A 21,699-nucleotide genomic window follows, 5' to 3' on the forward strand; every position below is an offset into this window, starting at 1 on the left:
CGGTTTGGAGACCGCGAGCGCGTTCCGTTGTACGTACGGGTGGGAACGCATGACGGCCGCAAGTCGAGGGCTCTGCCCCACCGCTGCCATCGCCGGTTGACCGTCAGGGACGCAAGTCTCGGCTCGCACGGCTATCTGACATTACTGTTAATCCGTCTCAACGTAAACCAGGATACCGTACGTGTTTTCAGTTGACGCCGAGTTCTGACGACATCCGAAGCCTTCGGGCTACATTTCCTTTCTTTCTATTTCATCGGCTGTTTGAAGTGGCGTCATACTGTCCATAGCGTGGCTTATCGTAGCGTCGACGTCGCACGTCGAGAACAAAGTAACGCAGGAAATGAATGAAAGGAAACGAAAAAAAATGGAATAGAAATAGAACACGATAGAGGTGATGCACAGTGTGTGTATGAAGCTTTGTATCACAGTCACGCAACGCGAAGTGTAAGTGTAGTGTGAACCAGCTGAAGGACAATTGTTTTCGCGTGTTGGTTACAATACTCTTACACCGTGGTTACAACACGGGACATTATTCAAGACCAGCTGAAGGACAATTGTTTTCGCGTGTTGGTACAACATTGCCACGTGCGTTCTTATTATCACTTTTGCTGTATTCGGTTTTCGCCCACAAAGACTGTCAGCAACGCTCAGCGCAAAGCGCGCCTCATTGTTCGAAAGCGCCCATTGTTCGAGAAGCTTCTCGATTATTGTAGATCATTTTGTTAAAGGAGTACTGACACGATTTTGAGACATCGCAAAAGGGCCATTTCCGTTTCCTTGGTATGCAGTGCCAACGCTGTCCACACACCGGTGTCGGAGAACACGTAAAAAATATTTTAATTTGACTTTGAAGTTTTCGTCGCTGAGCATCTGCAAGCCAGCCCCACTGCAATGGACATTATCCGACGAGTCAAGACAGTTCCCCCGAGTTTGCGAGGTCTGCGTCCTCATGCAGCTAAATCGCAGAATCACTGTCAGGGTCACTGGACGACAGTTCAGTAATCGTTGTTATGTGCACCATGAGCAGAGACAGATTTGCCGCTAGTGCGCCGCGAGTTCTGTATCCCGTGACGTCATGCTGAGGTGATACGTCACTGAGAAGCCGACCCGCTCGATATCGAAACCGAAAGGTGCGATGCATATACAGGCTGTTCAGGCACCACAATACTCGTTAGGTTTCTCGGACACCAGTATTTTATTTAGAGCAACAATCCGAAAATTTTTTAAATTGTGTCAGTACTCCTTTAAGATTGCGCGCAAGACGCGAACACTCGAGCTTATTCTAGAGACTGCGCGACAACCAGCGATAAAGCTGGAATGTTCTATGGTACATGCATAAATGCCGACGCGCTTCACCGCTTCTCAGTTGATCGACAGCCGACGCTCTGTTCGCCGCTATCAGTGCATACCGTGTGTATTGCTGTAAACTGACTTTCCGTTTCTCGGCCACAAGTTCGATCAAATAAAGAGTTTCATCTTGGACACGTCGCCTGCGGTCTTCGTCGACGTCACGACCCCGTGACAATATCTTACACCATGGTTCCAATACGGGACATTATTCAAGACCAGCTGAAGGACAGTTGTTTTTCGCGTGTTTGTTACAGTTTCTTACACCGTGGTTACAATACGAGACATTATGCAAGACATGTTACAAAAGACAACACAACCAGTATTTCGAGGGGTACGGATTACAGTCGAACCGGAATATATCAAATCGGAAGAGGATCACAAAAGGGTTCCACATATAGGTAATTCGATATACAAAATACTTTATATACCGAAAATATATTCAAGTGGATTTGACAGCTTTTCGATGTACACAATAATTCGTTATGTGTGGGTTCGACTGTATATATGAAACTCCATGTAACGCGGTACCTTTATATAGCTTTTGGCCATCTCTTATAAACATAAATATATAAATCAGCATAAAACGCACGACACATAGTTATGACTTACCAAACCATGGTTTCTTAAAGCGGTGAACAGACAGTGCTTAGAGTTCTTTTAACCGATACTATCAATAAAATAAATTTCACTTCTTTCCGTACGTTAGCCAGTATTGCTGCCAGCAGTTTGTTCCTAAAGTATGCTCGTAATGAAGTGTTAACGAACCTGTTTTTGTTGACCATGCATAGTGAAATTACACGCCAGCAATGTCTTGAAGAGTAAGTAGGCGTAAGTAACCATTCAACAGGAAATTAACGCCGCTTGCACTAAGTCGCGCCAGGGTGTATCACAGCAGAGCTGGCGAGCATCTGGCTGGTTTGGCTTGGCTAGGCTTTTACCTCTCACATATTTCTTTCCCACCGCTTGCTATGCTATACCATACATGGTTACGCTTGCTCTCGCCAAGAATTTCCCTCTCTTTCTTTCTCTCTCTCTCTGTACTCGTTCTGTCACCCATCAGAGTTATTCCATCCCACGCCGGAGCAATGGGTGCAGGTTGTTTGGGAGCGAAGCAGACGACGTCATTGAAGAACAAAGCGCGCGCCGGTTCACGATGACGATAATTTTATATCTACCACACACGGGCAACCTCGAGCATTAGAGCTCTGCTCTAAAATATTGTCACTGGAGCGTAAGGCTTAGTGCAGAAGTGCAGTAACCATTCTTGTGGCTATTCATATGATACATACAATGAATGTTTCCTTAAGTCCCACGCTTCCGATTAAATTAACTCTTGCCTACCCACAGTTTTTGGAGTTGATGTAGGCAATAGAACAGGGGAATATAGAGGCAAACTAATTCACTTTAAATAAGTAACGTTCCACAAAAAGATTGTCACTAGCTTTAGTAGGTTAACTTATTCCTATACTACAGGTTATCAGATAAATTGGCTTTTGAGCGTAAAACTGGAATAATTAATCTATCTGCCGATCTGCTTGATTTCATCGCTCAAAGCTGCTAACAACCAACACGTATTTAACAAGCTCCCGCAGGTAATCTGATGTTAAGGAGAAGCCTAGACACAAAAACGTGCGATGTGAATACAAGTAATGAAGTCTGGCTCCTTGTGTATTCATGTATTACTGCACGCTAGATGTTCCCAGGCGTAATGCTAATTAACTATAACCATAAATTGCTGCACAAACCAAAGTACAACCACAGCACCAATGAACCACATACCCCATTCATAGCCTTGCCGAAGGTTTGTAACAAGAATGAATCTGACGTCACTCACACGAATTCTGCAACAAAGTGAGATGGAAAACAAAACTTTACGGTTAAGAATAAATAGTAACGCAGTACCTTTCGCTGCAGAGCTTGGCGCGGTCCCAGTGCAGGCGGCGAAACCGCGAATCCCTAACGAATGCCACGAGGCGACCTTTTGCGGTCGACCTCCGTGCAAAGCGAGAGTGTGATTTTTTTTTTTTTTTTTTTTGTCGGTTTAAACGGTATGCCTTCGAGGCCCGCGAAATATAATGGGCGCGATACCCACACGTGCCGTACTATAACTCCTCTCAGCGAGTTAGTCTTGTAAGTCCTCAATATATCACGCGTGCGAGAACGAAGAAGAAAACCTATCATTATACCGGACGTCCCTGGGTTGGCGAACGGTAAAAAGAGACCGAGCAAAACAGTGGAATGCGTTGGGACCGAATGACGCGTTAGGATCGATCGTGTTCTGTGTAACTTCTTTTGTTGTTATTAATGCAGCGCGAGCAGCCGCGCCTTTCGTGACGGAGTAGGTTTGATCGGGAATGGGAAAGTGGTTTTGCAAATGGAGGACGCTGCGTGTTAGAAGAGTTGAACGCGAGCAGGAGGACAGGGAGGGACGGAAGGAAAGGAAAGGGTAACCAGACGTGCGTCCGGTTTCCTGCCCTGCACTGTGGGAAAGAGAGATTAAGGGAGCGGTTGAATAAGCGATCGAAGAAAGCGGCAAGGTCATCTTAAGCGGATGCATTAGTTCAATGAAATTTCGCCACTTCTTATTCCATATTACTACGGAAACGCGTCTGGCGAGGAAAGAACACAGTGAATTAAAACGAATACTCGCCATGAGGTCGAATGTATTAAACGCACATACATTAAAACATATTGTTATTCACCGCTTCTTCCTCTCTTTCACTCCCTTAATCCCCTTCACCCAGGGCAGCCTGCGAATACAAAGCAGACAGGCCTTTCCTGCCTCTCGTTCCTTTCTTCCTCCTCCTTATCGTGGTTTTTCTATCGAAGCGTACACCGCACAAAAACGCTTTCCACACGAAACAGCGGAATCGAATTGACTACATAGTTTCCTTTGGATTTGACAATTTAAAAAAAAATTGTGGTTCCGGGTGCCAGAATTACGACGTGAGCCACCTGCTGTTCTTGAACATGTACATAAATCTGGGTACCCGGGTACTTCCTGCTGCTTGGCGCCCACCAAAATGCGGCCGCCGGGTCCGGGAAGCAAAACCCGTTTCCTCGAGCTCAGCACTGCAATACCCCAACCGATAAACTACCACGTTGGGTCTGTACTCGAGAGAGACGGCTCACTTCCACCGATATTTAGCATCGGATATTTGCTGAACGCATTATTCAAGACCAAATATAAGGTTTACGATTTTGTTTCAACGCCCACGAGGATTCAAGAAATAACTTTTCGACTTCGTGATCACGCAATGAAATTCTAAACGCCGCAGCTGCGCAAGTTTCATCTAATTCTCGCGACAAAACGTAGAGCTATAAGCGTACTGGACAAAGTACATTGTACATTGTGACAAAGACGGGCGCAAAATCTTCTTTCGTCCCATTATACAGTCATATCTTGCTTAACATTGCAGCCATTGCCAGTAAACTCATGCTATTTATTTATTTGCTATTTATTTTCAAATACTGTCAATCCCTCAAAGGGATCATTACAGGGGTGGGAGTACATTCATACGTGAAATGCATATAAGAAATAATGCGAACAACAGAATATACACTCATTATGGAAACACAAAAATGTACATATCTAGACCAAATTTGCAATGATACACACAGTTGATAATTTCTACAAGCAGACTACAGCAAGAGCAAAGGAAGAAAATGCAATTCAGTAGAGCGTCATGCGCCCGCATCAAACAGCTTCTTCCACGACTTCCGTGAACATTTCTATCGTAGGCTGAGCAACAATGAATTCATCTAAGCAATTCCAGTCTCTAACTGCTAGTGGAAAAAAAAGAGAATTGAAATATGTTGTTAGTAGAATGAAATTCCTCTAAGGTGAGTCTATGTTTGTGTCGCGTTTCTCTGGAAGAGTTAATGTGACAAATGACCGTGGACTTAGCTTGACGCTATTGTGTAACTACAAATACAAGAATGTTAACCTCTACACTTTGGCTCTGCTAGACAAAGTAACGAGGCAAGCGAGTCGAAGAAGTTCTGTCGGGGAATCGTTACGCCTCTAACGATTGAAAATAAAAGGCACAGCTTTCCTTTGAACCCTTTCAAGTGTTCGAGAATACCGTTTGTTTGTGTGCGGAAACCACGCAACACTAGCGTATTCCAATATTGGTCGGATAAGACATGTGTAAGCAAGATACCGTGTTTCAAAAGTTGAACCGGTAAGCGATCGCTTAAGGAAAAACAATTTATTCAGTGCTTTTTTAGAAATTTGTTGCACATTCGCGTTCCGGATAAGGTCGCTGCTTATCAAGACACCTAAGTATTTATACTGTGAAACGTTCCGTAGCAGGACACCGTTGATACTGTAAGAAAAGGAAAGGGTTGATTTCTTGTTTGTTATGCTCATATAAATCGTTTTTTTCTGCGTGTAATACCATTTGCCAGTCTGAGCACCAGTGAGTCACTTCGTACAGAGAATTATTAAGTTTTATTTGGCCATCTTGGGCTTTAATTGTGTGGTACAGTACGCAGTCATCTGCAAATGGTCTGATGTTTACGTCGACGTGATTAGTTATATCGTTTATGTACAATAAGAATAGCAGCGGGGCCAGTACAGAACTCTGCGGTACACCAGATAAAACGGGAACGGCATCAGACACATAGTCATTATGCTGCACGTACTGGCAACGGTCTGTAAAAAAAATCTTGAATCCAGCTCGTGAGCGGGCTTTCTCCTATTCCACTTTAATTTATAGTTAAGTTTAATTTGGGAAACGCGATTGAAGGTGGCAAACCAACTGCAGTCCAATCCGCGACCCTTTTATTTTATGATATATCTGCAGCGGATATATATTGTTAATTATAGTCTCCAGCCCACACGAGGATTGTTTACAAAGGTGGTGACAAGACCGCAACCACAGAAGAAAAAAAAGAACACACAATGCCAAAGAATGCCCTTGCTGTCGGCCTTGGAAGTTTGTGCGGCGTCTCTGCGGATGTTGTCCCAAAGAAAATGCTAAGCCGTCTTTCCGATGACTTCGATAAGGACCGCGCAGCTTTGAATACGCGTGACCTTTGTTTTTCTAATCGTCTATGTATATGCACGCAAGCTGGAGTTGATTCCGATCAATAAGTGCCTTCAAGGATTTGTCTGAAAGCAGCGTCCCTTGGAGAAGGGAAAGCCAATACGCGGAAGTCATTTCGTAATTGTCGAGTGGCTCCGGTGTGGATTTGCGTCGAGCGCGAGCGCACATTTACGTACACATGCCCACACAGACACACACACACGCATGCATGCATGCAGAACGCGTGGCCTTTGCGAGCTCGCGGTCGTGTTGCTTCTCTTAACGTCCTTATAAGCACTAGCTTCCTGCCTTATCTATGCTGATCAGCACTGGTTACGCCTATCGCATGCGTAATAACTCGTAACGCTGTTGTTAGCTGACAGCGACGTAGGTGAGCGTTCGTTACGCCAACAATCCGGTTAAAAGGAGCGCAATTTAGCGCGCACTTTCAGAACGCACGAAGTAAGATGAAAAGACAAGAAGCAAATTCACAGGGTCCCTTAAACATTCAGTGTCAGTTGCTTTGCTCGTGACGTCGAAGTCTTGAGCTAGCAGGTACGCCAACGCCAAATGGTTAATGTTCGTCGCTTCCTTCTTAAGCAATCGCAACATATATCAACTACCCAATCAGTGGAGATTATGTCCACAACAATTTAAATTCGGAGATGGAAATTGACAACCACCCATTTATGGCACGACGCCACAACGGAATCCATATGGGTTTCTCAGAAAGCAGACTTCTTAGTTGCCCAAAAATTCATACTGCTCTCGGTATGCACCAACGACTTTCCTGGGTGGTAGCTCTACCAATTCTAGAGCGACCGCCCCGCAAATGCGATGGTAGAGCGACCGCCCAGTAAAAGCGTCGGTCCGGCCTGGTGCGATCGCCTGAATATGACGAATTTTTCGGCTACTAAAAGCTTGTTACTTCGCGAAAAATTGTAGCTTTCTTATGTGTTGGTCCCGGGTTCGATCCCCGAACCGGGACTAATTTTTCGGCGACTAAGAAATTCTCTTTCTGAGAAATTCGAGTGGATTTCCTTGCGGCTTCGTGCTACAAACGGGTGGTTGTAAGTTTCCTTTTCTTAACCCTTCTGCCACCTTGCGGGTTTCTGCAGGACCAATTAGCAAAAATATAAATTAATAAATCACGCGGAAGGCTGCGGGTCCAAAACGGAACAGTGTTGTCCGGAGATCTTATGAGAGTTTTATTTACCTGCTGCTTTGTCCCAGAATACACGAGAGCCACTCAATTCCGAGCCAGGGCTGGGGGGGAGGGGCAAGGTGGGCGGCGCCTCCCCTCTGGTCACCTAAAGGGGGGCGCCAATTCTGCCCCATACATTTACTCAGTAGTAGTTTTCACGTCATCTTTTAATGCACAGGGTTATGGCTACGCATTTTTTACGCTAACGGCGACCAAAGACCTCTGACGTTGCATTCCAAGAACTTTTTACTGCCCACCTATACCCCGGAATGCCGGGAACCAATCGCAGGCCTTTGTAAGAACCACGTCATCGCTTCATTTTTACTGTCGCAAGCATATCGGAGCTCGTTTTCTTTCGGACACAACCAAGAGGGGGGGGGGTGAAACTTTGCCCCCCCCCCCTAATGTAGGACCCTGCGCATGCCTATGGTTACGAGACGTCTTTTCAACTTACTTGAACCAGGCTACACGCGAAGATGACCGCCGAGGAGTTGTTTTCACGCACACATAGTTCACATCCTTGTGCCTCTGACTTCCCTCGTCGCCGGCTGTCCTCAACAAGACTGGGAGACAATCGAAAGGCTAAAAAAAAGTAACCGAGCAGTTGCGAAAACACAGCTGCGTGCCTACGTATCTGCTATGCAGACGAAAGGACGAGTCTAGAGTATACGCGGTCTCGCGCTGTTTACGCTCACATGGGCCCTTATCGTCTATCCCGAGGGAGAGGCGCCCGCCGACTCCGATTACCCGCAGATGCGAGGGGGTCCAAGGGCGGTGCAGCGACTCCTGCTTGCGATGCTTTGGTACAGTGTCCGTCTGCGTTGTGATGACGACGATGATGATGCTGGGGGTGGTTGTGGTGATTATGATAATGATGAAAACCTGTTCAATAAGTCGAGCAAAGAAAAAAATGAGAGCCATTCCACTGCTGTGAAGATGGGTGCTAGCCAAGCTGTGACTGGTATACAAGTATATTAATCGGTATAGAGGGAATCATCATCATCATCATCATCATCATCAGCCTGTCTACGCAGACTGCAGGGCAAAGGCCTGTCCCATATTCCGCCAATCAACCAGGTCCTGTGCTTTCTGCTGCCACGTTATAAGGATGGGATGGGGCTCATTCGGCAAGCATTATCAAATCATGAATCGTAGTGTACCACTATCCCTCAAGAGGAAGGTATATAACAGCTGCATCTTACCGGTACTTACCTACGGAGCAGAAACCTGGAGACTTACAAAGAGGGTTCAACTTAAATTTAAGACGACGCAGCGAGCGATGGAAAGGAAAATGATAGGTCTAACCTTAAGAGACAGGAAGAGAGCAGAGTGGGTCAGGGAACAAACGGGGGTTAAGGATGTCATAGTTGAAATCAAGCAGAAGAAATGGATATGGGCGTAGCACGTAGCACGTCGGCAGGATAACCGGTGGTCATTAAGGGTAACCGACTGGATTCCAAGAGATGGCAAACGCGTGAGGGGGAGACAGAAAATTAACTGGGTAGATGAGATTAAGGAGTTTGTAGGTATAGAGGGAATATATACCCATTATGTAGTGTATAGTATATTAGTATGGTATACATTAAGGCGAAAGCTTTAGATGCCGTATCAAACGTGAAAACTGGTCGTCGGCGTCCGGCGGCGTCAGCGTCAACAAGGGTGCTGCAAAAGTTCATCATCACGAGATGACCATATGACGTCATCACTAGGTCACAGATCGCCCAAACTTCTGACGTCATCACAACACCAGTATGACGTCATCACATGACATCGTTGCTTGGTCAAAGGTGGGCCGATCACGGAGGCCGTGCAAACTAAGGGAAGTACAGAAAGCTTGCATTGCCTCCCATCGTGGAGGCAGTACAACCACGTTAGGTGCAGAGAGCTTTCGTAAGGGTAAGGGGGAGGACCTGCACATCGACTGAGAAGAAAAAGAAGACGGCCTTCGCCTTCGAGTCGTCTCAGGTGAATGCATAAGGGACGCTGTGAGTTTTGAAGTGTGGTGTATTGCGAATTTATATATTGTTACGGGGAGGATTTATTCAGTCAGCACTGATCGAGCTAACGCTGCACCGAGCGCGCAGAATTGCAGGCTAACAGGGCAGCTCCAGACTCAGCCCCACGGCAAAAACATTGTCGCCTTCCTCCATTAGGTGTCATTGAAGCGCCCGTGTAGGAGTGACATTTCCATGCTCGTGACAATATTATAATTATTGACTATATTAGGCGAATGAAGGGACATACACTCAAAACCCCCGGCGTTTCCCTTGCGCATGACGCATATATTGGGTGATTCCACGTAAGATCGAACAAACGATGGCTGGTCGACCTCTCAAATTTATTTCAAAATTTTATATATTATTGCCTGATGAGTGGAAAGAAGAGATCCGCAATTTGTTTTGCCGCCAAAAATTTTTTCGAACCACAGGAAATCAATAACGACGAAGAGGTGGAGTGGAGCGCTCATCCGCTCTGCTGTTTTGGCCAACTTTCGTTATGAATTGCACAAAATATATTAAAGTTAGGTAGCTGAAATTTATTTACCTAAATATATGCATGTTTTTGTTTCTTCTCAGGTATTTTTAGTTTTTATGTGTAGTGTAGATATTTTTATAAAAAACCTCAAAAACGGCCCAATCGGCAAAATTTTCTTTACTTTGAAGGTCTTTATCTCAAAAAAGCCTTGTAGCAGAGCGACAAAAATTCTGCATTACGTTCTTCGCATGCTTATCTACCAAACTGCCAAATCTTGTATTTATATAACTTTTCAGTAAAGAGATATGATCGGGCTAACTTCAAGAAAACACCGAACAATGAAAACTTCTGACGACAATTAAAAAAAAAACCCCATTTTTTAAATTTCTTAAACTTTGTCCACTAATTCTCCTCCACATCAGCTTTCAGAATCATTAAAAACATGTTGCATAATGTCGTTGCACTAATAGTTACGGCCCCTCCAATGAGACCCTTTGGCAAGGATGGGCAATTCCGACTTCTTGCCCAGCAAGTGTATAAAATGCAGGCAGGATTGAATTTTTAATAGTATACGTTGTTGGGCTACTTGGTTCATAATCTTCAAAATTGGCTAGCGCGAAAATCGACGTGGACTAAGAAGGAACACTGATGAACACTAGCGCCTGTCCTGTACATCAGTGTTCCTTCTTAGTCCTTGTCGATTTTCGCGCTAGCCAATTTTGAAAAAGGATTGAATTTCTTTTTATTAAAAGGCCAGCAGGTACCTAAAAAGGTGTCGCCGGCACTGAAGACGTTAATTTTGAAAATATTTGGTCACTGCAGCGGCCACGAGCGCGGGGCTATCGACCAGGCGCGCGCGCACCCAAGATGCTCGTTGTAAGAGACGGCGCAGTGAGAGCTCGTTTTCGCGTCCTCAGACCGATTGAGTTTGAAACAGCAACACCTCTCGGGTGACTTGAACGCACGTGCACCGGTAGTCGCAGTGATCTGGTTAATTGCATCGATTTCATTTTCAGGGGGCATAAGAATGTCATCGTTAAACCGTGCGTTCCGTGAAGATCTTTCATTGCAGTGGTAGCAAAAGCACGCGTAGCACAAGTAGTCCGTCTCACTGACAGTCACTGATCTTTCGGCCGTTAAACGTTCCTTCAAAGCATTTATGTCTAGGTCGGTAACTCTGCGAAATTTTGGCTTCTTTGCAATAATTAAAGGAGTACTGACACGATTTTGAGACATCGCAAAATGGAGATTTTTTGCTTCGTTGGTATGCAGTGTCCACACTGTCCACACACTGGAGTCGGAGAACACATATAAAATATTTTAATTTGACTTTGAAGTTTTCGTCGCTGAGCATATGCAAGCCAGCCAAACTGCAAGGACATTCTCCCGACAAGTCAAGACAGTTCCTCCGAGTTCGCGAGTTCTGCGTCCTGCATGCAGCCTAAATCGTAGAAATCACTGTCAGGGTCACTGGACGACAATTCACTCATCGTTGTCTATTGCACCACGAGTAGATGACGGATTTCCCGCTAGTACGTCGCGAATTTCTGTATCTCCGTGACGTCACACTGCTATGAAACGACACTGAGAAGCCACCCCCTCGATATCGAAACCGAAAGTGTCTTTTTAAGGTGGCGCTAATTAAAATATATAGGATGCATCCCCAGGCACGACAATAGTCGTTTTAGGTTTCTCGACACCAGTATTTTTATTTAGAGCAACAATCCGAATTTTTTTAAAATTCGTGTCAGTACTCCTTTAAGCTTCTTGTGCTTCGAAAGGTAGTCTCCACAATAGACTCATTCAGAGCTATACTTTCTCGTCATGAGACGCACAGGAGGAGTAGAGTAAGAGCAAAGCACAAGAACTATCCGCGCCGAATGAAGTGTGAACAGCGCACCAAACGCGCGGCCAGTTCACGCCGTCTGCTGCCGACATCTAATACAGACAAGCGCATCCGGTTACCGACAGTTTTGCTTTTCTTTCCTTTGACAATTCATATTTTGCTTTGCCACTGGAGCGCCACGTTCATGCTTTCCACTGATCACAACTGGCGCAGCGCAGTTTCTGTGGCAGCAGCGTGCGTGAAGCGAGCGCTCATAGCTCCCTTATACAGTTTTCATCTTGCTTCCATCTCCGCCGTGTTATCAGCGCCTAGCTGAGATGCGAACAGAGGGCGGATAGTGCACGTGCGTTCAAGTCACCCGAGAGGTGTTGCTGTTTCGAACTCAATCGGTCTGAGGGCGCGAGAACGAGCTCTCACTGCGCCGTCTCTTACAACGAGCATCTCGGGTGCGCGCGCGCCTACTCGGTAGCTCCGCGCTCGTGGCCGCTGCAGTGACCAAATAATTTCAAAATTTACGTCTTCAGTGCCGGCGACAACTTTTTAGGTACCTGCTGACCTTTTAATAAAAAGAAATTCAATCCTGCCTGCATTTTATACACTTGCCGGGCAAGAAGTCGGAATTGCCCATCCTTGCCAAAGGGTCTCATTGGAGGGGCCGTAACTATTAGTGCAACGACATTATGCAACATGTTTTTAATGATTGTGAAAGCTGATGTGGAGGAGAATAAGTGGACAAAGTTTAAGAAATTTAAAAAATGGGTTTTTTTTTTTTAATTGTCGTCAGAAGTTTTCATTGTTCGGTGTTTTCTTGAAGTTAGCCCGATCATATCTCTTTACTGAAAAGTTATATAAATACAAGATTTGGCAGTTTGGTAGATAAGCATGCGAAGAACGTAATGCAGAATTTTTGTCGCTCTGCTACAAGGCTTTTTTGAGATAAAGACCTTCAAAGTAAAGAAAATTTTGCCGATTGGGCCATTTTTGAGGTTTTTTATAAAAACATCTACACTACATATAAAAACTAAAAATACCTGAGCAGAAGCAAAAACATGCATATATTTAGGTAAATAAATTTCAGCTACCTAACTTTAATATATTTTGTGCAATTCATAATGAAAGTTGGCCAAAACAGCAGAGCGGATGAGCGCTCCACTCCACCTCTTCGTCATTATTGATTTCCTGTGGTTCGAAAAAATTTTTGGCGGCAAAACAAAATGCGGATCTCTTCTTTCCACTCATCAGGCAATAATATATAAAATTTTCAAATAAATTTGAGAGGTCGACCAGCCATCGTTTGTTCGATCTTACGTGGAATCACCCTATTATCTCATCAACGGCGGCCAACGGCGGTCTGCAAATGAAATCCTGTGGTACACATGAAACCCCGTTGCTTCGAAAGTACAAAAATGGCATGACGTTCGTTTCTTTTGCAAGTGACCTTGTCTTTGAGGCACACTTGTTTACGTCATTCTGCCACGTCGGTGAAACCATAACCTTTATGTTCTCTTTTACGCCATGTCCATTTTTTCGACGCAAGAACGCTGTACTGGTCGAGTTAGTCGGTTCGCCGAAAATTGTTGGTCTACGGGTCTTTTGTCCACGGACGAGATCCGCCAGAACCTAGCTTCACTGAAAACAATTATGGTCTCCCCTAGACCACATCAACATCGGCGAAAGTGAGAATCGAGCCGTAAAAAGGGTACTCCTCACTTACTCCTCCCTAGTCCTTAGGAGTAGTTATGACAGTTATTCAATTGCGTCGTATACCGGTGTCAGACGGGCACTTTTGACTGCGATCATGCCCGATCCGGATCAGGTGCTGCTACACGGTCACCTTTAATCGCGGTCAGGCCCAATCCGGATTAGACTCGATCCGGATGAGGTGCTGCTACACGGTCACCTTTAATCGCGATCAGGTCCGATCGGGATCAAGACTATCGCGATCTACGCATCGAGATCTGGCTCCCAGATCGCGATTTGATTGACGTCTGCGCCAAACTCGATTCGGATCAGTTTGGACCTTATAACAGCCATGATTGTTGAACACGACCAAGAAATACAATCCGGATAAACCCTGACTGCTATCAAAAGTGCCCGTGTGACACCGGTATTACATCTTTTGACCGTGGGTTCCATACTATAGCATTTGTTTAGGTGGAGGAAGAAGAGAAACATTTATTTGGCACCATATAAATGGAGCTGAAGTTCAGCGTACGAGAGTCCACTGTTATTCGGGCAGCCGGGAAACCTTTGGCCCTGGCGGCTGCCTCTGCCCGCTCCGTGAGCCCCACTTGTGTTTCCGGGTCAGAGCTGAGCAGCGTGGCCTCCCACTGTTGAGGGTTAGTGATACGCGAAACCAAACAATTGCTAAGCTGCTACGCTTGAGGGCAGCCCTAGAGTACGTGTTAGAGATTGGCATCCTCTCATTGGCAGAGTTTATAACAGCTGGAGCAAACTGAGGGGTTTATGCGCAGGTGCGCTTGCACCCCGCACATGTTTCATTATGGGGAGCCCCATTTACCACATCCTTGATGGAGGCAAGGCATGGGTGCGAGCTAGTTGGTAGTTCACTGTAAATGTGACCGCATCGAATGTAAAGACGACGGAGGGACTGAGCGACGATGACGAGCCCTGACTTCCCACCGAAGCAGTAACATTTGGCCGAGGCCTCGTTTGCTGGAAGACAAAGTTTCGAGTTTCTCTGGTGGATTAGTGGGCGCCGTCCGTTACTCGCCGAGTTGGAAAGTGGCGATGGAGAGTCGTGCAAAAACAGCGACAAGAACCGTTGCCACAACGTTCGAGGGTCATTAGAAATTATAAAAATCGAATAGTAGTTGTAATAGTCGTAATAGTAATAATTGTAGTATTCATCAAATAAGACACTAAATGATCGTATGACATAAACAAGGGATACACGGGTATGATGTGAAAATAAAAGTGATAATACGTTACATATAGTTATGTAAAATGCGTTTAAATGTGTTACCAATGTATCAGGGGCAGCGTTGGAATATTTTACCCCGTGCGGCATACCACCATCCCATCCTTCTACTAGCGACCCATGGCGGGAGGGACCCCACTGCTGTTTTTGGTCTACGCGCTCGGCCTACGCAGGCAGCGATCCGATGCAAACCAGCGTGTAACAGCTTCGCCATAAAAAGAGGAAATGTATTCACGAGTGTTTCAAGTCATATCTGAACCTACTTGCTCCATGCGCTAATCTTGCGCACCACAAAACTCAGGGCGTCCACAAACTCAGCAGGAGCTTCCCGAAGCACGAAGTAGATAGCGGGATCTAAGGGACCCCAGGCGGCGTAATACGGCCTCGGCTCAGACTCCCTGACGGCTCGCACCATCTGCTGGACTACTTCATTGGGATCCTCGCGGGCCATCCATTTGAACAGGATCTCGGCCGTCTTCATCCAGTCCAGGATCTCAAGCTCGCCGTAGTCGTCCAACACCTCGCGGGGTAGCCGACTGAGGTCGTCCTGGATCCTGTTCAAGGATCCCACGTCGGCCACTATCCGTGTCCTGTCACGCAAGAGACCAAAAAAGGGACGTCGCGTAGGTCAAAACAGAAATAGATTGATCTGGGATCATCCTCATCATCATGAGCCTGACTGCGCCCACGACCAGCGGTTATCTTGCCTTCGTGGTACATGCCCTGCCCATGCCCATTTCTTCTTCTTGTTTTCGACTAAGATATCCTTAGCACCCATTTGTTCACTGACCCGCGCTGCTCTCTTCTTATCCCTTAACGTCACGCCTATCATTTTCCTCGTCATAGCTCCGGGATACTCCGTCGTTTGTCAGTAGAGAGGTTAATCGCAGCATGATTACAACCTCACAGAAAACGATGCGCTATGGTTTGGCTATTCCTTTACAACAACCGCTTTAGTGTTACCAGCGAATTAAAATAATCAGGTGCTATCCATACGTCCGCCAAGTGTAACGCAATCACCTATTTTGGACCTTTCACGTATAGAGCGACGGAATGTTGAGCTAGTCGGCAAAGATTCATCCTAAAAGAAGGCGAGCTAAGTAAACAAGGACACAAGAGAATAGAACAAGGCAACGCAAACGCCGGCTATCCACTGAATCGGCGGACGGCAGCTGCGGAAAATAACGTAGACGCGAAAGCTTCTTTGCGCATCCGCAGGTAGGGTGGCACCACCTGTCAATCGGGAACACGGAGGGCCATTCAATTCATTCATGTAGGTTAATGGAAGCCGGGCTAGCTCGTGCGCTTCCACTACTCTCGATATGCCAGGCCGCAACCATTATGTGCGCTTCTCCGTTCCTGTCTCTGCATAACGTAGCGCATTCATTGAATTTCGACGGGAATTTCCACTATCGACAAGGCGAGGAAAGATTATAGTAGTGAGCCTGCTATTAAAGACCTCTTATGCTTCACTAATCTCTGCTTAAGACAGCGGCCGCAGCGAAAACGGTCTTTCAATTGTATGAAAGGAACAATGACAACGAATATTTCCAATCAATGCATTTATTTTTTAAATCAGAGTAATCGTAGTAGAAGGAAGAAGTTGATAAAGTATTCGTTTACACTTATCTTTAACACAGAACGTCTCCACGTCGTCACTGTCTATTTTTTTAATGCGACCCGTGTCAAACCTGTTATCTCATTCATTGGCCTCTTCAATCAAGAAGCCATTAGCATGACGATGGTTTGGACATAGAACGCGCTTCTTAGATGACCACACATGCATCAGGTAAGTATTTGCTATGCTGACACCGAAACGGCTAAACTAACTCGGATAAATGCAGCGCCACTTAAACAAAGACATGAGACACAGATAGACACAGATCAGAGCTGACACAAACGGTGTTCATCCACGTCTGTCTGTGCCTTCTGTCTTTGTGTAAGTCGCACTGCATTTGTCCGGGTATATACCAACTCGCCCAAGTCAAGGTACCACTGGGATAAACTGAGTTCACCTGTAAGCAGTTGGTTCAATGGTGCAGACGTCGACCCCTTTGCCAAGGCACTCCCGACGCAGTCCATCTGCCAGCGAGATGACGGCGTGCTTGCTCATGCAGTAGGATACACCGGCCGGAACCGTACCTCGACCTGCCGACAATGGCCCGATCAGGATGACGTCAACAACAAAATCCTACAAGCACTCTCATTCGGCTTGTGCATATATTATACAGAAATGAAACGACTGAGGGCAGCAAAACAGAAGGTTTGCGGTTGAGGCCCGCCTGCAATACTGCTGCATTGAAGAAGACAAGACCACTTGCCGAAACGTTGGCCGCAGGGACACCCCTGTTCAAAGACTTTTCCTATCCTGATGCCTCCACCTTCTCTTGAAATTCGGCCTTAACCGTCATAACGGTATACAGTAATAGTTCTCCATGACCTTAGAAAACATCGGGACTTTTCCCGCTGAAATGAAGCCCATTCTCACTCGTATAAGGCAAGTTACTGTTGACGGCGAGATGGCAGTAATTAAAAAACTGTTCCTGTATGCTACAAAGCCTTGTGTTTTAGCACACACAATAGCTCAAACATACTTCATGCGTTTGCTACGTGGCACGCCTGCGCTCCAACATGCAACAGCGCAACTACTATGCAATCGAAAGTGTGAGTGCTGAACGGTGTAGACAACAGTCAGAGAAGAGAAGCAAATGCAGGTAAGTCAACCCTGTTAAACCTGGTTTGCTACCCTGCGTACACTCACCCAAAACGCTGCCGACGACCACCAGGCGACCTTTGGACCTCCTAAGCAGTGGCAGAAAAATCTTCGACACTCTCACCACGCCGAATACGTTGACGTCGAAGACCTTTCGGATCGATTGCATGCTCTCCCACTCGAGCAGTCCGTGACTGGGTACGCCTGCGTTTGCAACCACAGCCCAAAGGACTGCGGAAGACAAGAAGCACGACGTTTAGCGACATTTTATTGTAGCACTTCTCACGTCAATTTTGGGTGACATATCTTGCTTTCATTTTTCATGCCTTGGGCGCATTAGCTATTCAGTAGCACCGTAACGTTGGCTCCGTAATGTTTATATAACACCAGTGTTGAGCAAAGTAGGAGAAGACCATGACATCCATATTTGGCAACGTTGTGGAATAAACTGTATTATTGCCTGTTTGATCACTTCCTTCTGTGCCGAGAAAGTGGCTGGTGCTGATGACTTAATTCCTAGTCCTTATTATTTCTCTTTTGTGCTAGCAAACAATTCGATATTAAGGCATAGTATTTTTCCATGAAAGTAATATGCTTATCGGGTGTTTTTCTTGCCAATTCACCCCCATCTACCCAGCCGTGTTTTACTCAGTCACACGGCATATTCATTCTTTGAAACACGACGCATAGCAGGGAACACACATCCTAATGTGCTCTGGGATGCATGCGGCGATATGTGAGAAAACATGATCAGTAATTTATGAGGTAGCTTGATACATAACAAGTAAGCCTGGTGCCTTGCATCAGTCATTTTTAGTTCACATGATGCTAACAGATGGCGCACGAATAAGGCGCCGACAATTCCGAAGCTCTTGAAGGAATCGAACATACAAATTGTAACTCTCTCAAAGTAACACAGCGATTAACTGAACAGGGCTATTCAAAAACAGGAAACAAACTGCCAAAGAACGTTCTTACAGTAACACCATGGGAAAAATGAAACATTGCAAAATAAGAAAATAAAGAAACAAGACCGACGACGTTTTCACAGTAACATCAGAACATAAACGATGCGTTCAAATACAATAGACACTTTAAGTAACACCGTGATAATATAGACGAAAATGTCCTGAATGCAAATAATAATGTACTTAATAACGTCACTAGTCATCATGGCGATGCATCACAAGAGTAACAGTTTGGGAGAGTTGTTGTCCCATGACGTTCTAGTTGTCTAGCGCAACTCAACCATAGTAACAGGAAACAAAAGAAGGGGTCGAAGAAAGAGCAAGACGACAGCGTTCCTTCTAATCCCTACCTTAGTTTCTTTTTACTGTAAGTTGCGCTGAACATTCAGAGAGTCATGAAATCTATCACGACACCTGTATGTGGCTGCCTTCGGAAATTACAGGATGCTCTGGATTCGATCGCAACCACCACTCGTCTACCTATGCCACCAGGTTGTCAGCACAGGAGCCTTAACTCACCTTTGGACTCAAGGGTGCCCTTCACTGTTACGAGTGCTTCCTCCATCTGGTCTTCATTCGTAACATCCATTTGGAGGACCCTAATGTTCGAGTTCATAGACAGCTCGCGAGCACCGTCCCCACTGGCGTTCAGGCAGCCGGCATACACGAAGAACTTTTCGCTGGCCAGTCGTTTAGCCAGCAAGTTCCCGAAGCCCGTGTCGCAACCTGTAAGACCAGCGAAATACACGCAGCATCAAGGGCGTGAAAGCATGACCAAGCAATAAGATCTGGCGAGGCACTGCTGCAGCAGGAATCTACTGCTCCCTTTCACTAGCAAGCACATTAGTGTGTGCTTAATTAGTCAATGTAATTAACTCAAAGCTAAAAGGACTGTCGCTATTCTCCACGTTTGCTCCGATTGCACTTACCTGTACCCATACAACTCCGGACATACAAGTGAAAAAAAAGCTGCCTTAGCAATGTGCATGTTTGGCCTAGTTGGTAATCCACTGATAATACTTTACCGCAAACTTCAGAATCAAGGAATAAAAAAATTTGACCCGCACAAGCGCTTGTGTGTGTCGCAATTTTTCGTCTCTTGTCTCCGAAGTTTGGGATAAACTAGTAACAAAAGCTACCTGCCTTTGAGAAGCGCCATAGTTGTACATGGCGTTTATCAAGTGCAAATCACTGGGATTTAATAAGTTCGCTTGAGTGAGCATACCAAAGCAAGCGCGTGACACGCTAATCTCGTGATCTTGCAACAACGTTCACTTACACAGTCAGCCGTAAGTGAAAGCGACTAAGGTTTTCCTTTACGCGGAAAGCGCTACATGACTTCACGGCCAACTCGTGCAGTGGTCCTTGGCAGCTACAGCAACTGGTTTAACAAGCACAAGATTTGCAGCAGAAATGTTTACCGCGGCTTACTTTACAGATGCTCTGATAATTGGGCGTAAAGATTTCGTCTATGTTGAATTGTTCCTCGACTGTGTCATTGGACACGGACTAGGGAGATCGAGCTCTTGTATAAGTCAACAAACGATGATTTCTCTGGTGAGCACGCACTCGATTTGATCGCCTTAACTCTGCCTCTGGGGTGTAATCATTGCGTATGGTACGAGAACACCCCACAAGTAATCTCATGTAGTCTATCAGTTGCATGGGGCAAATAAAAACTGTGTCCTCTTATTTAATATTTGTTTAATATTTGCACAGAGATCGCACGGGTAGATATGGGCTCGGTGCGCTGCTCCATATGCTTTAAATTTTAAGATTCAGCAACGGTCACGAATCGGAATCTCGGCCGTCTAAGTCCCTGAGGTGACGAGAATGCTGTCAATCCATAACACCATGAATGTATCTAAGGAAGTCTAGTTCCTTGCCGGTCACCAGAACAGTTTTTATGGCCTTCCACGAGTTTCACGAGGATACTGTGACAGATTAACCCGCCCAAATCATCATGGGGAGACAGGCGCGTCTAAAGATGTGGCACTGAATAAGTGTAAGCAAGTGGAGTTTCTTACCAGTCACTAGGACAGCCTTGCCGCCACCTTCGACGAACTTCGTGAAGACGTTGGACCAGATTAATTGAGCCAGCCAGAAGCTCGCTAACAGCACGAGACACGTCGAGCCGAAATAGGTGGCGCACTGCGTCAGAAAGTGCCAACGCTTCCAGGCTTCCCAGAGAGGCAGGATGAGCACGAAGAACAGGATCCACCTTGTCCTCATTTCAACTTCTGTGCGAGTTTCGGCAGCGCAGCATGTGAACAGCAAGGAAGTGGCCTATGTTACACTGACCGATAAAAATTGAATCACGAATTTCATTCTGCAGAGTTGTCAGGCAGTGCGTATGCATGGAATATAATTAATCACCTTTATGGCCTTTCTACAGCTTCTTGAAACTCTCGAGGAACTGTATGATGCAGTTTTTTTCCTTATCTTCTTATTTTTCACTTGTTTTTTTTTTAATTTAGTGCAGCAATGTTGCGGTTGCCCACTCTTCTTCGGAGCCAGGGGTGCGGTGTAGTTATTTGTTGTGGCAACTGGACTGCCCTGAAATAAAGCATTTCGAGACCTCTGTGGCATCTTTTGGCATCGGCTTGTCACTTCAACATTAAGCAATCCCCAGTAGTGTCCCAGTAGTTTGTTTTGTTTCGCTGTCATACTGTTACACAAGCGCACGCACGCACCCAACTGTGGACCCATGTCTCTATCTGAAGACGTCTTGAAAGAATGTTTCAGCGTTAAAAATGGCCACGGCTCGAACGGACGCCGTAAGGCCTTAGCTATCTTTAGTGATCCACGCCTTTGGAGCCCTTAGGTATGTATGGCGAGCATAATCAGTTCTAATTCTCTAGAGTTCTAGTGTAGTTCTACATTATCTTTCAAATTACGGCAGTGACATGACAAACCTGTCTTCGGGATCTGGCAGGACATTCACTGCCATTCTGCCGCCTCGTTACCCCCTTCTGAGCTCTTACAGCCACTGCCATGACTAACCACTTTAAAAGTTTGGGGAACAGGCGTGTTAGTAACCGGCGTACGTAACAAATTCCAGCTATTCGCGTCCTAGCCAAAGCCAGGGCGCCCGCATTTTATTAGATCATACTTCGGAAAGGACCATAGTTCAACCCTGTTTTTGTCAAAAAACATAGCACTACGCTGCAAA

General features: G+C 45.7%; 2 protein-coding genes across 3 annotated transcripts in view; both read right to left on the reverse strand.

Moving 5' to 3' along the window:
• The window catches only part of LOC119401520 (retinol dehydrogenase 7-like), a 31,378-nt gene extending 16,434 nt beyond the window's left edge, over nt 1-14,944 (reverse strand). The window contains exons 1-3 of the mRNA XM_049418160.1: nt 14,939-14,944; nt 14,092-14,235; nt 8,332-8,466 (exon numbers count right to left, since the gene is read on the reverse strand). Coding sequence (XP_049274117.1) covers nt 8,332-8,466; nt 14,092-14,235; nt 14,939-14,944 — 285 coding nt within the window. The remainder of the gene's footprint in view (nt 1-8,331; nt 8,467-14,091; nt 14,236-14,938) is intronic.
• Nucleotides 14,945-15,086: 142 nt separating this feature from the next.
• Nucleotides 15,087-20,765, reverse strand: LOC119403068 (D-beta-hydroxybutyrate dehydrogenase, mitochondrial-like). Of its 2 annotated transcripts, none has more exons than XM_049418785.1 (5): nt 20,555-20,765; nt 19,047-19,253; nt 17,608-17,790; nt 16,862-16,928; nt 15,087-15,436 (listed from the first exon to the last, which is right to left on the reverse strand). In XM_049418785.1, the coding sequence occupies exons 1-5, from the start codon at nt 20,757-20,759 to the stop codon at nt 15,106-15,108; spliced, it is 993 nt and encodes a 330-aa protein (XP_049274742.1). In that variant the 5' UTR covers nt 20,760-20,765; the 3' UTR covers nt 15,087-15,105. The 2 variants fall into 2 exon arrangements, with proteins under 2 accessions (XP_049274742.1, XP_049274741.1); XM_049418784.1 differs by having other exon boundaries at nt 16,862-16,994.
• Nucleotides 20,766-21,699: the final 934 nt, after the last annotated feature.

The sequence above is a fragment of the Rhipicephalus sanguineus genome, chromosome 8 (assembly GCF_013339695.2).
Source record: "Rhipicephalus sanguineus isolate Rsan-2018 chromosome 8, BIME_Rsan_1.4, whole genome shotgun sequence".
Classification (NCBI taxonomy): domain Eukaryota; kingdom Metazoa; phylum Arthropoda; class Arachnida; order Ixodida; family Ixodidae; genus Rhipicephalus; species Rhipicephalus sanguineus.

Bases quoted from the DNA above. Each gene is read 5' to 3' on its own strand.
- LOC119403068 (XM_049418784.1), bottom strand. From the start codon at position 20,759: ATGAGGACAAGGTGGATCCTGTTCTTCGTGCTCATCCTGCCTCTCTGG. The intron at 19,254-20,554 runs GTAAGAAACTCC...CTGGTCTTACAG, and splicing joins CAAGGCTGTCCTAGTGACTG to GTTGCGACACGGGCTTCGGG. The intron at 17,791-19,046 runs GTGAGTTAAGGC...TGTCTTCCGCAG, and splicing joins GGGCACCCTTGAGTCCAAAG to TCCTTTGGGCTGTGGTTGCA.